General features: G+C 48.1%; 1 protein-coding gene across 1 annotated transcript in view; it reads left to right on the plus strand.

The window, feature by feature from the left end:
* EFCAB6 (EF-hand calcium binding domain 6) overlaps positions 1–15,465 on the plus strand; it is a 241,137-nt gene that overhangs the window by 113,380 nt on the left and 112,292 nt on the right. Inside the window, 4 exon segments of the mRNA XM_021091409.1 lie at positions 6,189–6,356; positions 9,529–9,588; positions 9,679–9,715; positions 9,718–9,838. Of these exon segments, the coding sequence (XP_020947068.1) occupies positions 6,189–6,356; positions 9,529–9,588; positions 9,679–9,715; positions 9,718–9,838 (386 nt within the window).

Consider the following 15,465-nt stretch of genomic DNA (forward strand, 5'->3'; position numbering starts at 1 on the left):
ATCAACACACACATAAGAAGGTGGGGAATCCAGTGCCTGCCCTGCGCCAGGCCTGGCCTGGCCTTGGGCACTTAGGCTGAACCCACAGCCGCACAAGGCAAAGTCCCTGCTGCTGCTGAGCTCACCTTCTGGAGTGTCATAGGAGAGCAACGGCATCAGACGCCTGAGAGTTGCAGAGTGTGTGGCTTCTGGTCAGGACCCCCACCCTCATCGCCCCTCACCCCCCACCCCAGACCCTTTGGCCACATTCTGGGACCTGGAAGGAGAAGGAGAACAGAGCAAGAGAGCCAGGGGATGGGCAGGGATGGCATTTTGCCTGGCCACCAGGACAGCCTTCGGAACCAGGTCCTCCTCCGGCTACAGAGAGGGATGCAGAATTATTAGAAGACAGCTGTGCTTTAGACCTGCCCCAAGTAGCTGCATGTGCTGCCTCCACACGCGGCCGCCCTCTCTGCAGGTGGACGCAGTCACTCTGATCACTTTCATTCAGTTCAGGTATGGCTCGTTTTCTAGCACCAAAGAATAATAGTCTTGTTCTTAGTGTCACTACATTTGCCGCTTACATGATTTTATCAGTAGAAAGCCCAAAGGGGCTTCCAAAATATTAGAATTAATAATAGAATTGAGAAGATCATTGGATATAAGGTTAATATGCAAAGATCAATAGTATTTCTATAAACTTCAAGAAGCAATTAGAAAAATATTTTAATATCTGAAAAACCCAAATACATAGAAATATCTTTTAACAAATCTTCGAATGCTCTACACTGAAGACTACAAAGATTGCTTATACAAAGTGCCATCCTTTGCAAACTTTCAAAATGTATCAAAGAACAGTTCTTAGCTCATTCTCTGAGGCCAGTGCTACTCTGATACCAAGGCCAGACAAAGAGATGACAAGAAAAGAAAACCACAGACCAATATACTTCAGTAGTATAATTGCAAAAATTCTCAACACAATATTGACTCCAGGAACATGTAAAAATGCCATTACTATATGAGATTTATCCCAGGATTGCAAGGTTGATTTAACTTCCAAAACGTCAGTTAGTATAATACACAATATTAATAGAAACAAGGACAAAACCGCATGATTGTAACAACAGAAGCATAAAAAACTATTTGAAAAATTCAACACTCATGTATGATAACAACTTTCAATCAGCTAGGAATAGAAGGGAAATTCCCTACCCTAATAAAGGGCGCTATTATGATAAGGCCAAAGCTGGCAGCATAGTTAATGATAAAAGACTGAACACTTTCTCCCTGAGACCAAGAAAAACACAACGAGGTCAGCTCTAGCTACTTCTTTTCAACATTGTCCTGAAGTTCTGGACAGTGCCATAAGGGAAGAAAAGAAATAAAAAGCGTACAGACTGGGAAGGAAGAAGTAAAACTGTCTTAATTCACAGACAGGATCTTGTGATAGCAGTTCTAAGGAATGCACACCAATTAGTTCATCAAGGCTACAGGATACAAGATCAATATACAAAAGTCAGTTATATTTCTATAAACTAGCCATGAACAATCTGAAAATGAACTTCAGAAAGCAGTTCCATTCCCAATAGCATAAAGAAAGAGTAAAATACATAGGAATACGTTTAACAAAGTGCCAGGCTTCTGTGCTGAAAACGATAAAACACTGTTAAAAGGAAAGGAAGAGCGAATAAATGAAGAGGCCTTCCATGTACGCGGCTTAGAAGACCCAGTATCCTCAAGGTGGCAGCTCGCTCCAGGCTGACCTGTAGATTCAGTGGAAACCCTATCAAAGTCAAAGGTGGCTTTTTTTGCAGAAATTGGAAAACTGATCTTAAAATTCATTTGAAAAGGTAAATGTTGCAGAATATCTGAAATGATTTTGGAAGAGAAAAGTGAAGTCAGAGTACTTAAACTTTCAGATTTTGAATCTTAGAATAAAGCTACAGTGATAAAGTCAGCATGGTACTGCCATAGGGTGCACTCATTGATTGGTTGACTGTAACTGCAGGTTTGGAAATCTTTATATTTTTGTCAATTAATTTTCAACCAGTTCAGTAGAGAAAGGATGATCTTTTCAACAAATGGTGCCATGAAGATTCGATATTCATACGCAAAAAAGATGAGTCCAGAACCTTCCTTTACACCACACACAAAGATTAACTGAAAACAGACCATAGGCCTAAATATAAGAGCTAGAACAATAAGAGTCTTAGGAGAAGATATATGAAAAAAATTTTTTTTCATTCCTGTAGCATGTGGATGTTTGGGGGCCAGGGATTCAACCTGAGCCACAGCAGTGACACTCGATCTCGCATCCTTAACAGGCTGAACCACTAGGGAACTCCAAGTAAATCTTTGTGACCTTGTGTTAGGCAAAGATTTCTTGGATGTGACACTAAAAGCATGCTCCATAAAAGAAAAAAAAAACATGTAAGTTAGACTTATCAGAATTAAAACCTTTTATGCTTCAAAAGATACTATTAAGGAAATGAAAAGACGAGCCATAGACTGGGAGAAAATATATGCAAATTACGTATCTGGTAAAGGACTTGTATCTAGACTATATGAGAACTCAGAACTCAACGAATTCAGCAAAGTAGCAGGACACAAGATTAACATTCATAAATCCATTGCATTTCTGTATCCTAACAGTGAAATATTAGAAAAGGAATATAAAAAAATACCTTTTGAAATCATACCCCCAAAATTAAATACCTAGGAATAAACCTGACCACGGAGGTGAAAGACTTATATGCTGAGAGCTATAAAACATTAATCAAGGAAATTAAAGAGGATTCAAAGAAATGGAAAGATATCCCAAGCTCCTGGATTGGAAGAATTGATATCATTAAAATGGCCATACTACCCAAAGCCATCTACAGGTTTAATCCAATCCCTATCAAATTACCCACGCTATTTTTCACAGAACGAGAACAAACAATCCAAAAATGTATATGGAACCACAAACACCCCAAATCAATCCTGAGGGGCATGGGGGGAAACAAGCAGGAGGAATAACTCTCCCAGACTTCAGACAATACTACAAAGCTATCGTAATCAAGACAGTGTGGTACTGGTACACAAACAGACATATGACCAATGGAACAGAGTAAGAGCCCAGAAATAAACCCAGATACTTAACAGTCAATTAATCTTTGACAGAGGAGGCAAGAACACAAAATGGGAAAAAGGTCTCTTCCACAAGTGGTGCTGGGAGAACTGGACAGCTGCATGTAGATCAGTGAAACTAGAACACACCCTCACACCATGCACAAAAAATAAATTCAAAATGGCTTAAACATAAGACAAGACACCATCAAACGCCTAGAAGAGAACATAGGCAAAACATTCTCTGACATCAACCGTACAAATGTTTTCTTAGGTCAGTCTCCCAAAGCAATAGAAGTACAAACAAAAACAAACCAATGGGAGCTAATCAAACTTACAAGTTTTTTGCACAGCAAAGGAAACCATAAAAAACAAAACAAAAAGACAACCTATGGAATGGGAGAAAGTAGTTGCGAATGATGTAACTGACGAGGGCTTAATCTCCAAAATATACAAGCAACTCAACAGCAAAAACAAACAAACAAAGCAAAACAAACAAAAAAACCCCAACCCAACTGAAAAATGTGCAGAAGACTTAACTAGACATTCTTCTGAAGAAGACATACAGATGGCCATCGGCACATGAGAAAATGCTCAACATCACTAATTATTAGAGGAATGCAAATCAAAACTACAGTGAGGTACCACCTCACAGCAGTCAGAATGGCAACTATTAATAAGATTAATGGAGACCTTTGAAGAGGGTGTGGAGACCCTTGGAGAGGGTGTGGAGAAAAGGGAGCCCTCCTACACTGTTGGTGGGAATGTAAATTGGAAAGCAGTATGGAGGTACCGCAGAAAACTAAATATAGAACCACCATAAGACCCAGCAATCCCACTCCTGGGCATATATCCAGACAGACCTTTCAGTCAAAAAGATACCTGCACCCCTATGTTCACTGCAGCACTATTCACATGAAAACAACCTAAATGTCCACCAACAGATGAATGGACTAAGAAGATGTGGTACATATACACGATGGAATACTACTCAGCCATAAAAAAGAACAAAATAATGCTGTCTACAGCAACATGGATGGAACTAGATTTTATCATCCAAGGTAAAGTAAGTCAGAAAGAGAAAGATACCATATGATATCACTTACATGTGCAATCTAAAGATATGGCACAGATGAACCTATCTATAGAACAGAAACAGACCCACAGACATGGACAGCAGACTTGCGGTTGCCAAGGGGGAAGGTGAAGGGGAGGGAGCAGGATGGACTGGGAATTTGGGGTTAATAGATGCAAACCATTACATTTAGGATGGATAAGCAATGAGGTCCTGCTGTACAGCACAGGGAACTATGTCCAATCACTTGTGATGGAACGTGATGGAGGACAGAGTAAGAAAGAGAGTGTGTATAGATGTATGACTGGGTCACTCTGCTGTACAGCAGAAATTGGCAGAACAATGTGAATCAAGTATAATTAAAATTTTAAATAAAGAAATTTAAAGAAACTGATAAGAAGACAACTTGATTTTAAAACTGGCCAAAGATCTTAATAGACATTTCACCCAAGACTATAGAGGAGTGGCCATTCAGCACCTGACGAGATGCTCAACATCATCAGTCATCAGGGAAATGAAAATCAGAACCACAGCGACCTGTCACTTCACACCCACCAGGACGGCGACTCTCAGACAGACGGACAGCAGTAAGTGCTGGCGAGGTTGTAGAGATGGAACCCACAACACCCCGGGTGGACATGTAAGGTGGCACCACTGCTGTAGAAAACGACACAGTAGTTTCCCAACACTGGAAACGGACATTTACCGTATGACCCAGCAATTCCACTCCTAGGTATCTGCCCAAGAAAGATGAAAACATACGTCCACCCAAAGACCTCTGTGCAAGAACTCCTACTGACGTTATTCATAACTTCCAGACTGGAAACAACCCAGACATTCATGACCTTGTGGCAAGATAATCCAAGGTGCCACGTCATACAGTGCACTAGTGACACCAGAAATAAAAAGGAGCAGAACGCGGACCCATGCGCCATCACGGATGAACCTCAGAAACGGCGTACTCGGTGATAAAAGCCAGATGTGAGGCGTATACAGCTGCAAATATTATACGATTCTCTTTACATGAAATGTCCAGAAAAAAGCGAGTGTATGCAGAGAGAAAATAGATAAGTTGTCTTAGGACAGGGGTGGAAATGGAGAGTTACTTCAAATGGGCACAAGGTTCCTTTCCTCTGAGGTGATTCGATGGCGCTGATGGTTGTGCAATACTATAAATTTACTGAGAACTGTAAATACCAGTTGCCAATGATTCCTGTTTGGACACTAAAGAAAATTATCGCTCGCAGACCAAAAACACCCTGCGCATAGCCTCTAAACGACTTTGTTTTCTCCAAGAGAACCTTATATCCGTTTCAGATTCTGGACCCAAAGGCATCTTGGCTTGGTCACTTGATTAGTCTCTCATCACATTAATATTCACAATATCTCTCTATGGTGAGGGAAGGGTCTTTCTTTCCTCTGCTTTTCCAGTAAATAGTTCCTCTCAACTTTGATATTCAATTTACTTATTGGTAATTTTTTATTCCGGGGGAAAATTTCGCCTCACAATATTTTGCTCATAATATGTTTTCTTTATGCAGCATGGCTGAAATTTTTCTTGCTAAGTAATTGTCCATTTATGTAATTGATGAGGTTGGTGGTAGTGAAAACAAGCATAATTAATATTCTTAGGAAATTGGCAAGTTGTAATTGCATTTCCAGGAAGTTCTGTGCCCCCTGAGGCTGAGCCGCTCTGCCGCAGGTGGGGTTGGGGTACGAGGAGCTGTTTAAGGTCTCTGCGACCGCCAGCCCAGAGCTCGTCCTGGGGAGACGGTCAGCCTCTTTCCTCACGTGGGGCCGTCGCCTGCCACGTCTGACAGGTTGCAAAGTCCCAGGTCCCCCTCCCCGCCACTGCTCGTGGCACGTGGGTTATAAAATCATCCATCATCAGGTGAGGTATTCTTGTTTCAAATCGTAATTCTGTTTGGCCAAAACTCATGCTTTATTAAGTGATGCTAAATATGTGTGATGCCTTTCCTTCCTTCCTTTCTTTTTAAACAATTCCCTTATATATTCTGATGCTCAGAAACCTGGCAGGCAGATAACAGGGGAAGAATTGCGACATACGCTAAATGACATGGCGGTGAAAATAAGCGATTCAGAATTCAAAGAACTAATGCGAACGCTGGACCCTGGGAGCACCGGATGGGTCAATGTCAGCACGTTTGTTGAGCTGCTTGAAGAGAAGCCTAGGGTGAGTTTTACAGCAATGTCACCTTTGCGGTTCCATTTATGGCAGGGAGCTTAAGTACAATAGATGGAGATGAAACACGGCTTAAAGAAATGAATGACGTAATGTTTTTAGGCTGAGTTAATTTTTATTTTAAGAGTTAAGTGTTTAAATGTTATTTGATTTTACCTTTTAGGTTCTGTTATTTTTAAATTTTTATTTATTTATTTTTAGGGGTGCGCCTGTGGCATATGGAAAGTCCTGGGTTAGGGGTTGCTTTGGAGCTGCAGCTGTGGGCCTTCACCACAACCACAAGGACGCAGGAGTCAAGCCTCACCTGCGACCTATGCCGGCAATACCAGATCCTTAACCCACAGGATTCAGCAACCTCATGGAGTCATTAACCACTGAGCCACGACGGGAACTCCCCGTGTGACTTCTCTTCACAGTTTCAATAACGCTACTCTTGCAGCCATGTCCTTCAGAGGCATGTTTGTGAATTGCTACTCTGGTTTTCATCGATATTTTTAGAGGTTGCCACAAAGGGAACTCTGAATATTTTTAGAGTTTTTATGTTAGTTCACCTTAAAAAAGAAAAATTTCTTGGAATTCCTGTCGTGGCGAATCCAACTAGGAACCATGAGGTTGCGGGTTCGATCCCTGGCCTTGCTCAGTGGGTTAAGGATCCGGCGTTGCCGGGAGCTGTGGTGTAGGTCGCAGACATGGCTCGGATCCCGCGTTGCTGTGGCTGTGGCATAGGTCGGTGGCCACAGCTCCAGTTAGACCCCTAGCTGGGAACCTCCATATGCCGTAGGCGCGGCCCTAAAAAAGAACAAAAGACAAATAATAATAATAATTTCTTATTGCCTCTAGTGACTAGCACTTGCTTTTAGGATTTGTTTCTTTTGGTTGAAAAATTGATAATTTTATTATTAGAAATGCTTCTATAACTTCAATAGCTATTAGCACTTAAAAGTTTTGAGAATTTTAAAAACTCAGATTAGTTTCAGATAGTGCAAGCAACAGGCACTAACAGATCGTTGTTGAGGTGTTTGGCGAAGACTTTCTTTAGCAGGTACAGATGACCTTTTGGCTTTCGCTTGATTTGCTGAATGTGCACCTCCTAAACCAGTGTCACCTGGTCTTTCTTGAACGCTGATTCAAAAGTGAGTCTCAGAGCCCTTTCACACACGGAAACGAATCATCGCAACTCCTCCAGAATTCTGCCGTGCAACACACCCTGTGTTAATTTGTAAATCACTACCTCTGGTAATCACACTCTGCACAGAGCCGTCTTTTAAAAAAAAAAAACCCCAAATATACACCCGGAAGCCATCTATTCTCTGTGTGCCCAGCAGCATGATCTTTATTTACTGTAAGCCAGACCCTGCCACCTCCACGCCTCACCCTCTAATGGCTTTGGGACCCATAGGATAAAGCAGGCCTTCACACGTGGTTGACGAGGTGCCACGTGGTCCAACCCTGCCGCCCCTCCGGGGTCCCCTCGCCGCCACACCACTCAGGTCCGTGGGTACCCCAGGCTCCCTCCACTGTCCTGGGCAGCTGCAGCCTCCTGCCAGGACTCCCTTCCTGCTCCTCTCGTGCGGGCCTGTTCTCCATGTCCTGCCACGACTCCCTGACACCTCTGAGCCGGCCCGTCTTGCAGGAGTTGACCTGGCAGCCCATGGCAGTCCTGGGGTCACACTTCTCTTGTGCCGTGGTCAGGCCTCCTGAAGGCAGATGCTTTTCTGTTTTCACTGCCCGCTGTACGTGCAGGGCATAGCCCAGTGCCAGGTATTCACAGAGCCATGTGCTGAGTGAATAATTAATATAAACAAATGCATTAGAAAAATTAGAAGAGAGAGATAGGCAAATAGAAGAAAATTTAAATCACTGCTAATTCTAACACTGAGGAACTGGACCTCTTACCCACTGCTACCCTGTGTTGCATATCCTTTCAAACCTTTATACCTGCACCCCTAGTATTTTTTGCAGCCTTCTTGAGGCATAATTGATATATGAAAACTGCACATATTGAATGTATACAATTGAATGAGCTGGAGATATACATACACATATATTTTCCTTCATAAATGCTATTTTATTTTAAATTGAGATCATGTAATTAGTGACTTTTTAGCCTGTCGTTTGTTGACGTATTGTTAACACTTGGTGTCAGTAAAAGTTCTGTTCTGTCATATTAAAAGATGCAGAGTGTCCCCTGTAGTTATAATCAGGGTGTTCCTTTTCTTCCATTTATACGTCTTTTGCTACGATGAACATCGCAGGACCTGCTTTTTTGCACCACCTTGAAATTATTTCTTTAGTATAATTTCCTAGAAGTGTGGGTCAAGGAATATATGTTATTTTTTAAATTACTTTGATTATTTTGGAAGAGACAGCTGCAGAAGCGAATGCAGTGAAGTGAGCTTTCTCTCCTCCTCCATCTCTAGCTGCTCCCCAGAGAGAGTTGCTATTACTCTAGAACCTGTAGATTATCAAATCGTCTAGTATCCATTGTCACCACTGGTGATTTGCTTCCTTTTTTATTCTGATAGGCAAAATGACATCTCATTATTCTTTCACTTTGCATTTATTACATTTCTAGGTGATGGATTTTTTTTCATGTTTATTGTACTTTTCTTTTGGCCACACCCACAGCATGAAGAAGTTCCCAGGCCAGGGATCTAGCCTGCGCCACAGCAGTGTCAAATCTTTAAACACTAGGCCAAGGAACTGCTGTTTATTGCATTTTTTTTTTTTAAACACAGCCACACTTGTGGCACGTGGAAGTTCCCAAGCTAGGAGTTGAATCAGAGCTGCAGCTACCAGCCAAAGCCACAGTCAGAGCCACACCAGATTCCAGCCGCGTCTTTGACCTATGCCACAGCTCATGGAGACACTGAATCCTTAACCCACTGATGGAGGCCAGGGATCGAACCTGCATCCTCATGGATACTAGTCGGATTCATTTCTGCTGAGCCACAACAGGAACGCCCCCCCTTTTTTTTAATAAGCTCAAGATAAATGTTATTATCCCCTTTCTAGATGAACATAGGGAGGCAGGCTCACCTGCTCAAGGTCTAAAGCCTTGGCCGTAATCAGGGACCAGCCTGGCAGCCCCAGCCGTCAGCCTCCAAAGCTCCTGCTGCCTTTGGGAGTGGTTTATATTTATATATTTCTCTTTCCCAATTAGCTCAGCAAGCCATCCCCCTGTGAAGACCCCAAGGCGCCTCTCCTCCTGGCGTGGGATTCAGTAAGTGATGCTTTCCTGGGGGGCCCGAGGTGCTACCACCCCCAGTTATAAACGCACGGCCTGGTAAACGTGCCTGCTTTTTCATGTCAGGTGGAGGAGATCGTTCACCACTCGGTGACTCGGAACCTACCGGCTTCCGAAGGATGCTGCAGTCATGTGACCTCGGAGACACAGGGCTCGTTGGGCGACAGAATTTCAAGAAGATCATGCGTGCGTTCTGTCCGTGTTTAACAGCCGAACACTTAGTCAAGTAAGTTTTCTGGCAGCAAAAGGACATCCACAGCACGTGTTCCATGAAGACTGGTTTCTAACCCTAGACCCGTTCCCACACATTTTCGCAATGTCACTCGGGGATACCGATAATCGCTTCTGTGTACTAAGTCCCTACTACGCCGTGGACACTGATGGAGACACTGCCCCTGTGGCTCAGTCCCCACCACAAGCCCGGCCGGTGGCTCTGACAGCTCCTTCTCAGGGGTAAGGAAATGGAGGCCCAGAGAAGTTAAGCACCTCCCGACACACACGGGCTGGTGAGCAGGGGAGCTGGGTTCCGTCTCCCAGCTCCATGACACCTGTGCCCTCGCCGTGACACCATTGCACTGTCCCGGGGAGGAAGAATGACCAGCCGTTCCATAAACGGTGACTTGAGTTATAGCCCTGAATTTGTGGTGGTTGAGCCGAAGCTGGAGGGGGACGGGGAAAATAAGAGAGGAAGAAAAGGGTGTCCTGCAGGCCCCGTGGGCCTCCGGTCCAGTGTCCCTTTTGTCCTCCATGTAGAGGGCTTGCCCCTTGGGCCACTGCCTCCCTGCAGACGACCTGGACAGCCTCCAGGCCAGAGCTGGCGCTCCGCGGGGCATGGCTCCCCCCGCACACCACCCAGCCACAGGCTGCTGTCCCCCAGCTCAGGGCTGCGGCTCTGTCGGGGCTGGGCCAGTGCTTCGGCAGGTGGGCAGTGATCTGGGAGGCTCCCTGGAGACAAATCCAGTGGAATTGCAGGGATTCTCTCCCAGTCCTTCCACTGGAATGTGACAAATCTTGTTTGTTGCTTTTCTTTACGTTGATTTAAAGTGACCCCGAAACCCAATTCATCTCCTCCCGGTGATTGTCGGCTCAGGAGCCTCCTCTGTGAGCAGAGCCCACCCTCCCTGTAATTGTAAGAAGAGGAGGGGGGCGGGCTTTCCCCAGCAGGAGAGGCTTGCAGAGAGCTTGGGGAGCCGGGGGCCGGGTGTTTGCGTTCATCCAGTTTGTGGTTCCATGGTGCACCTGAGGCATGTGGCGGTTCCTGGGCCAGGGATGGAATCTGAGCCGCAGCTGCAACCTGCGCTGCCGCTGCAGCAATGCCAGAGACTTAACCCATTGTGCTGGGCCAGGGATGGAACACACGCCTCAGTCGCGACCCGAGAGGCTACGGAGACAGTGCCAGATCCTTAACCTGTTGGGCCACCGTGAGACCTCCCTGCATGCATCCAGGCTTACAGAACGTTTGCTGAAAGAGGAGTGTGCTGTGGGTGGAGGAAATGCAGGAACAGGGAGAAGCAGGTGCCTGCGAGTCCAGAGAGGGTCTTGGAGGAGCTGGGGGCAGAGGCAGGGGCTGGGCTGGGCTGTGGGGCGGGGGCAAGGCCATGTCCATGTCTGTGTCTGCAGGGGCTTCAGCCTCGCGGGCTTTGCTGTGTGCGGTCCAGGGAGGGGCAGAGATGGGGAGGGAAGAGGCACCTAGGGCTGAAGGGGCTCTTGACTTTTTTCCTCCACTGGGTCCTTCCTTCAGCAAGTACTGGCCAGCCTCCTGCATCCCGGCCGCGGCGTTTAGCCGGTTTACAGAAACCGCTTCATTCACAGGGTGGCCTAATGCAGGGAGAAGGGATTCGGATGCACCCAGTGTGGCCTGTGGGCGCTCAAGGAGCATGTGTGCAGCTCTTGAAGGACACTCACAGCCGGGGCTGGAGAGGGGGAGGGGTGTGCACGAAACACGGGAAGCTCCCCAGGGACACGATGCTCAGAAAGGAAAGAACGTTTCCGAGGTAGGATGGCAGGGCTGGGGCCCAGGGCACCTCCAGGGACTGGCAAGTCGGTGGGAGCGTGGGGAGCGGGGGGGATGCTGAGCACAGGGCGGGGCCGCAAGCAGGACCACACCCCACAGGCTAAGGAGCTGGACTTTCCTGGCGGGCAGGTTCTCACGGGGCCTGCGAGCCCCCCAGAGAGCTTTGGCAGCCCCGATGCCCGTGCCCCGTCCCCAGGCCGGGCCGGGCCCTGGCCTGTTGAAGTCCCCCTGGCTCTGCTGAGCAGCTTTAGTCCAAGCAGAGCCTGGGAGGTGGCTTTCCATGGGGGCGGGTGACAGCTTCAGATGTGTGCTGTATAAAGATCGCTCTGGCTCCAGGGAGCAGAAGAGATGTAACAGGGAGAGAGGAAAAGGAAGGGGCTTGAGAGGCGGGGTGGCGGAGGACCGCAGGGGCGGCTGCTTTGGGTTAGTCTGGTGCCGAAGGGCAGACCAGTGCTCTGGGCCGGGAGGGTGATGGGAGAGGAGAGAAGGGGTGGTGCCAGGGGCCCTCGAGCAGGTGGGTGGGAGGCGGGGCCCTGGGGCAGCGACGGAACACAGGGGTCCGCCGGGTGGGATGAAAACACCAGAAAAAGTCTCGGAGGACGCGGTGCTCCGAGAGGAGCCTGGGCAGAGCTGAGGCTCTGGAGTCCTCGTCTCATCACCAGGTTGTTCAGCTGTTCAACAAGCATTTGTCTGGGGTGGACGCTGGGCCATCTAAGGCGAGAGGGCTGCGGGTCTGACCTGCAGAACGGTGCCAGCCCACCAGGCAAAGGGGCCGAGATGGTCAGGGCGATGGGACGGTGCCTGAGGCTAAGCGGGTGAGGTCTCGGGAAGCAGGAGGAGCCAGCGAGGTCAGACCTCACAGAGGAAGCAGGTGGGGGGGCGGGGCAGGCGGACCCAGAGGTGCCAGCGGGGCTTGTGGAGGGGAGACCCCGGTGTTGGGAAAGGACTCACCTGTTTCACAGACTTGCTTTGTGCTTGTTTGTGGGCTTGGAGAAGACGTTAAGGAAAAGCCAGAGACGCGAGCCAGAGTCCGGAGAGAAAAAGTAGGCGGAGCCAGGACGGGAAGGGGGTTGGGGGGCCGACCACGGGCCCCGCGCTCAGGACGCCTGTTTCCTTGGTGCAGGGAGGCGGGGTCTTCTGCGGAAGCGGCGGTGGGAGGTGGACCAGGGGGCTTGGGGAATTGTTGAAGGTCTGGAAGCAGCTTCCAAGGCAAGAGAAGGGAACTTGGAGTTCCCACCGTGGCACAGTGGGTTAGGAATCCACATGCAGCGGCTTGGGTTGCTTCGGAGGTGTGGGTTCAGTCCCCCCGCCCCCCAGCACAGTGGGCTAATGGGTAAGGCGTTGTCACGGCGGCAGCTTATATTGGATCCCAGGCCCAGGAACTTCCTTGTGCTGTGGGTGCGGCCTTAAAAGAGAGAGAGGGAGAGAGAGAAGCTCTTGGGGACTCGTTTACTTGTCCATGGAAAGGAAGATGCTGTCCATACTTCAGGCATTCAGGATCTGCCTGAGAATGTTTTCTTTTCTTTTCTTTTTTATTTTTTTGTCTTTTGGGGGCGCACCCCCGTGGCATATGGAGGTTCCCAGGCTTGGGGTCTCATCGGAGCTGCAGCTGCCGGCCTGCATACACCACAGCAACGGCCAGATCCTTAACCCACTGAGCGAGGCCAGGGATTGAACCTGCAACCTCATGGCTCCTAGTCGGATTCGTTTCCGCTGCACCAAGATGGGAACTCCTGTTTTATTTTCTTTATATCGACTCCTCTTTTTCTGAAGTATATTAGTTTGGGGGGGGGAGCATTTTCTTACCACCATATATGTAAAAACAGCATCACTTGCTATAAAGAGGTTATACTGTGACTGGTATCATGAAGACAACGTGATTCAGTCCTAATGAAATGTCTCCATCTGCCAAGGCTCTGAGCATGGGACTTGCTATATCGCTTTGTAAAAATGTAGGTTAATAAGTAGAAAAAAATATGAACTACAGGAGATATCACTTGAAGTAAAAGAAATACAAATTTGCAAACATGTTAAAAGAGCAAGAAGCTGGAGAAATTGGTTCTCTCCCGTGTGCTGGTGGGATGTAAATGACAAAGCCTCTTGGGAAGTCCGTTTGGTGTAATAAGAACCACCACCTGTCCCCCCAAAGGAGCTCCCCTTCGTCTCTGAAGCCGTTCTGGGAACTCATACTGAGGGCCCACTGGGAGATTCAGGATATGTCTGGAGCACAGCTGGCCGGACTGCCAGGGGCACGGATGGAGGTGGGATGGGAAGGGGGCGAGGACGAGCCAAGCTTCTGGCTTGAGTGCCTGGGTACCCAGGATTGTCCTCTGAGCTGGGGGAGGCTGGGAGGGGGACAGTTTCAGGGGTGACAATCAGAAGTTCCCTTTGGGTCACATTAACGTGAAGAGGAGATTAGTGACGTACCACCACCCGGCGTGGCAGGTCACTACTCAGTGGGTTAAAAGAGACGGCGTTGCCCCGGCTACTCCCTTCCTGTCACCCAGCTCCATTTCCCTTGGCTCTTGTCTCGGTTTATGTCATTACCTGTGCCCCCCACCGAGGATGTAAAGCGCAGGTACCTGGGGCTGGAAGAGTTGGCGGCTCGGGGACAGGGCTTCCTAAGTGTCAAGCAAGTGAGCCAACAATGAACGAATGAGAGAATGAACGTCAGTGGACCGGCCGGGCAGGCAGTTGGGTTTTTGAGGTGGAAGCCTCCGTCCTCTTCTCCATTGTGCAGCAGGCTGCGTCTGTGAGGAAAACACAGATACTTTTACAGAGCGTGCCCCCACCCCCAGACCCCTCAGGATCCTCGAACCTCTTGGCCCTGAGCTCGCGGTGAACGTGGGCAAGATGCAGACCCATTCTGAGCCTCCTTCCTCATGCAGATGTCGCTTACGAGAGCTGTGGCTGGAGCAATGAGAGGAGGCACGCCTCGGCCAGGGCCAAGCGCACGGAAAGCTCGGCCGTTGCTGCAGGTTCCCGCTCAGCTGGGCTGAGCCACCTCCCGTTCCTTGAAGACAAGGGTTGTCCCTCGCCCTAGAGGCGTCCCTGGAGCAGGCCTCATGGGCCCCTGCCTTGAGTCTCGAGCTGCCGCGTCAGAGCCTCTCTATCCCAAGGCCGAGGCCACACCCACACCTGCTGTGCTCTGCAGCCTTGCGCATTTTGACACACCTGTGGGGTTTTGTTTGGGGCCTCAGGCTTTGCCAAGTTTGCAGCAGTGAGCACAGTACACCCTCTGTGATCGGAAAAATAGTAACAGATGAAACGTTGAAAAAGAAAGAGGTCCTGCCGCCTTAGTGGTTCCCCACGGTTCCCTCAAATACTTTCAGTCCACAATTCCAATCAGGCACTTCCGCACCTCCTTACCAAAATTTCCAATTAAGCCTTTTCTTTATGTTGCGCATGTCATATCTTTATGGCAGGATTCTCACACAGCATAAACTGCACAGGTTTAAACGGTACAATTTGGGTACATATCCACGAACCATCACAAGCTGCCAATCGAGATAATTTCTTCGTCGCCCAAGGCGTCCTTGTGTCCTTGCGCAGTTCATTTCTTCCACCCGCCTAGCGCTGTGTCGTGCCCCACGACTTTGCATTTTCTAGGGTTTTCTATCAGTGAGAACATATAAGCCGTTCTCTTTCTGTCAGGCTTTATCCGCCAAGCATAACGACTTTGAGCATCACTGACGTTGCTCCGTGGGGCCACAGTGAGCTCTTTCTCGTGGCTGAGAGAAGTCTGTGTTATAGCCTCGCCCCGCTTTGTGCGTCCATTCATCTGCCAATGGACATTGGGTTGGTTTCCAGTTTTTGCCGTAACAAATAAAGCCGCCCGT

Source organism: Sus scrofa, chromosome 5 (assembly GCF_000003025.6).
Source record: "Sus scrofa isolate TJ Tabasco breed Duroc chromosome 5, Sscrofa11.1, whole genome shotgun sequence".
In the NCBI taxonomy this organism is placed as follows: Eukaryota; Metazoa; Chordata; class Mammalia; order Artiodactyla; family Suidae; genus Sus; species Sus scrofa.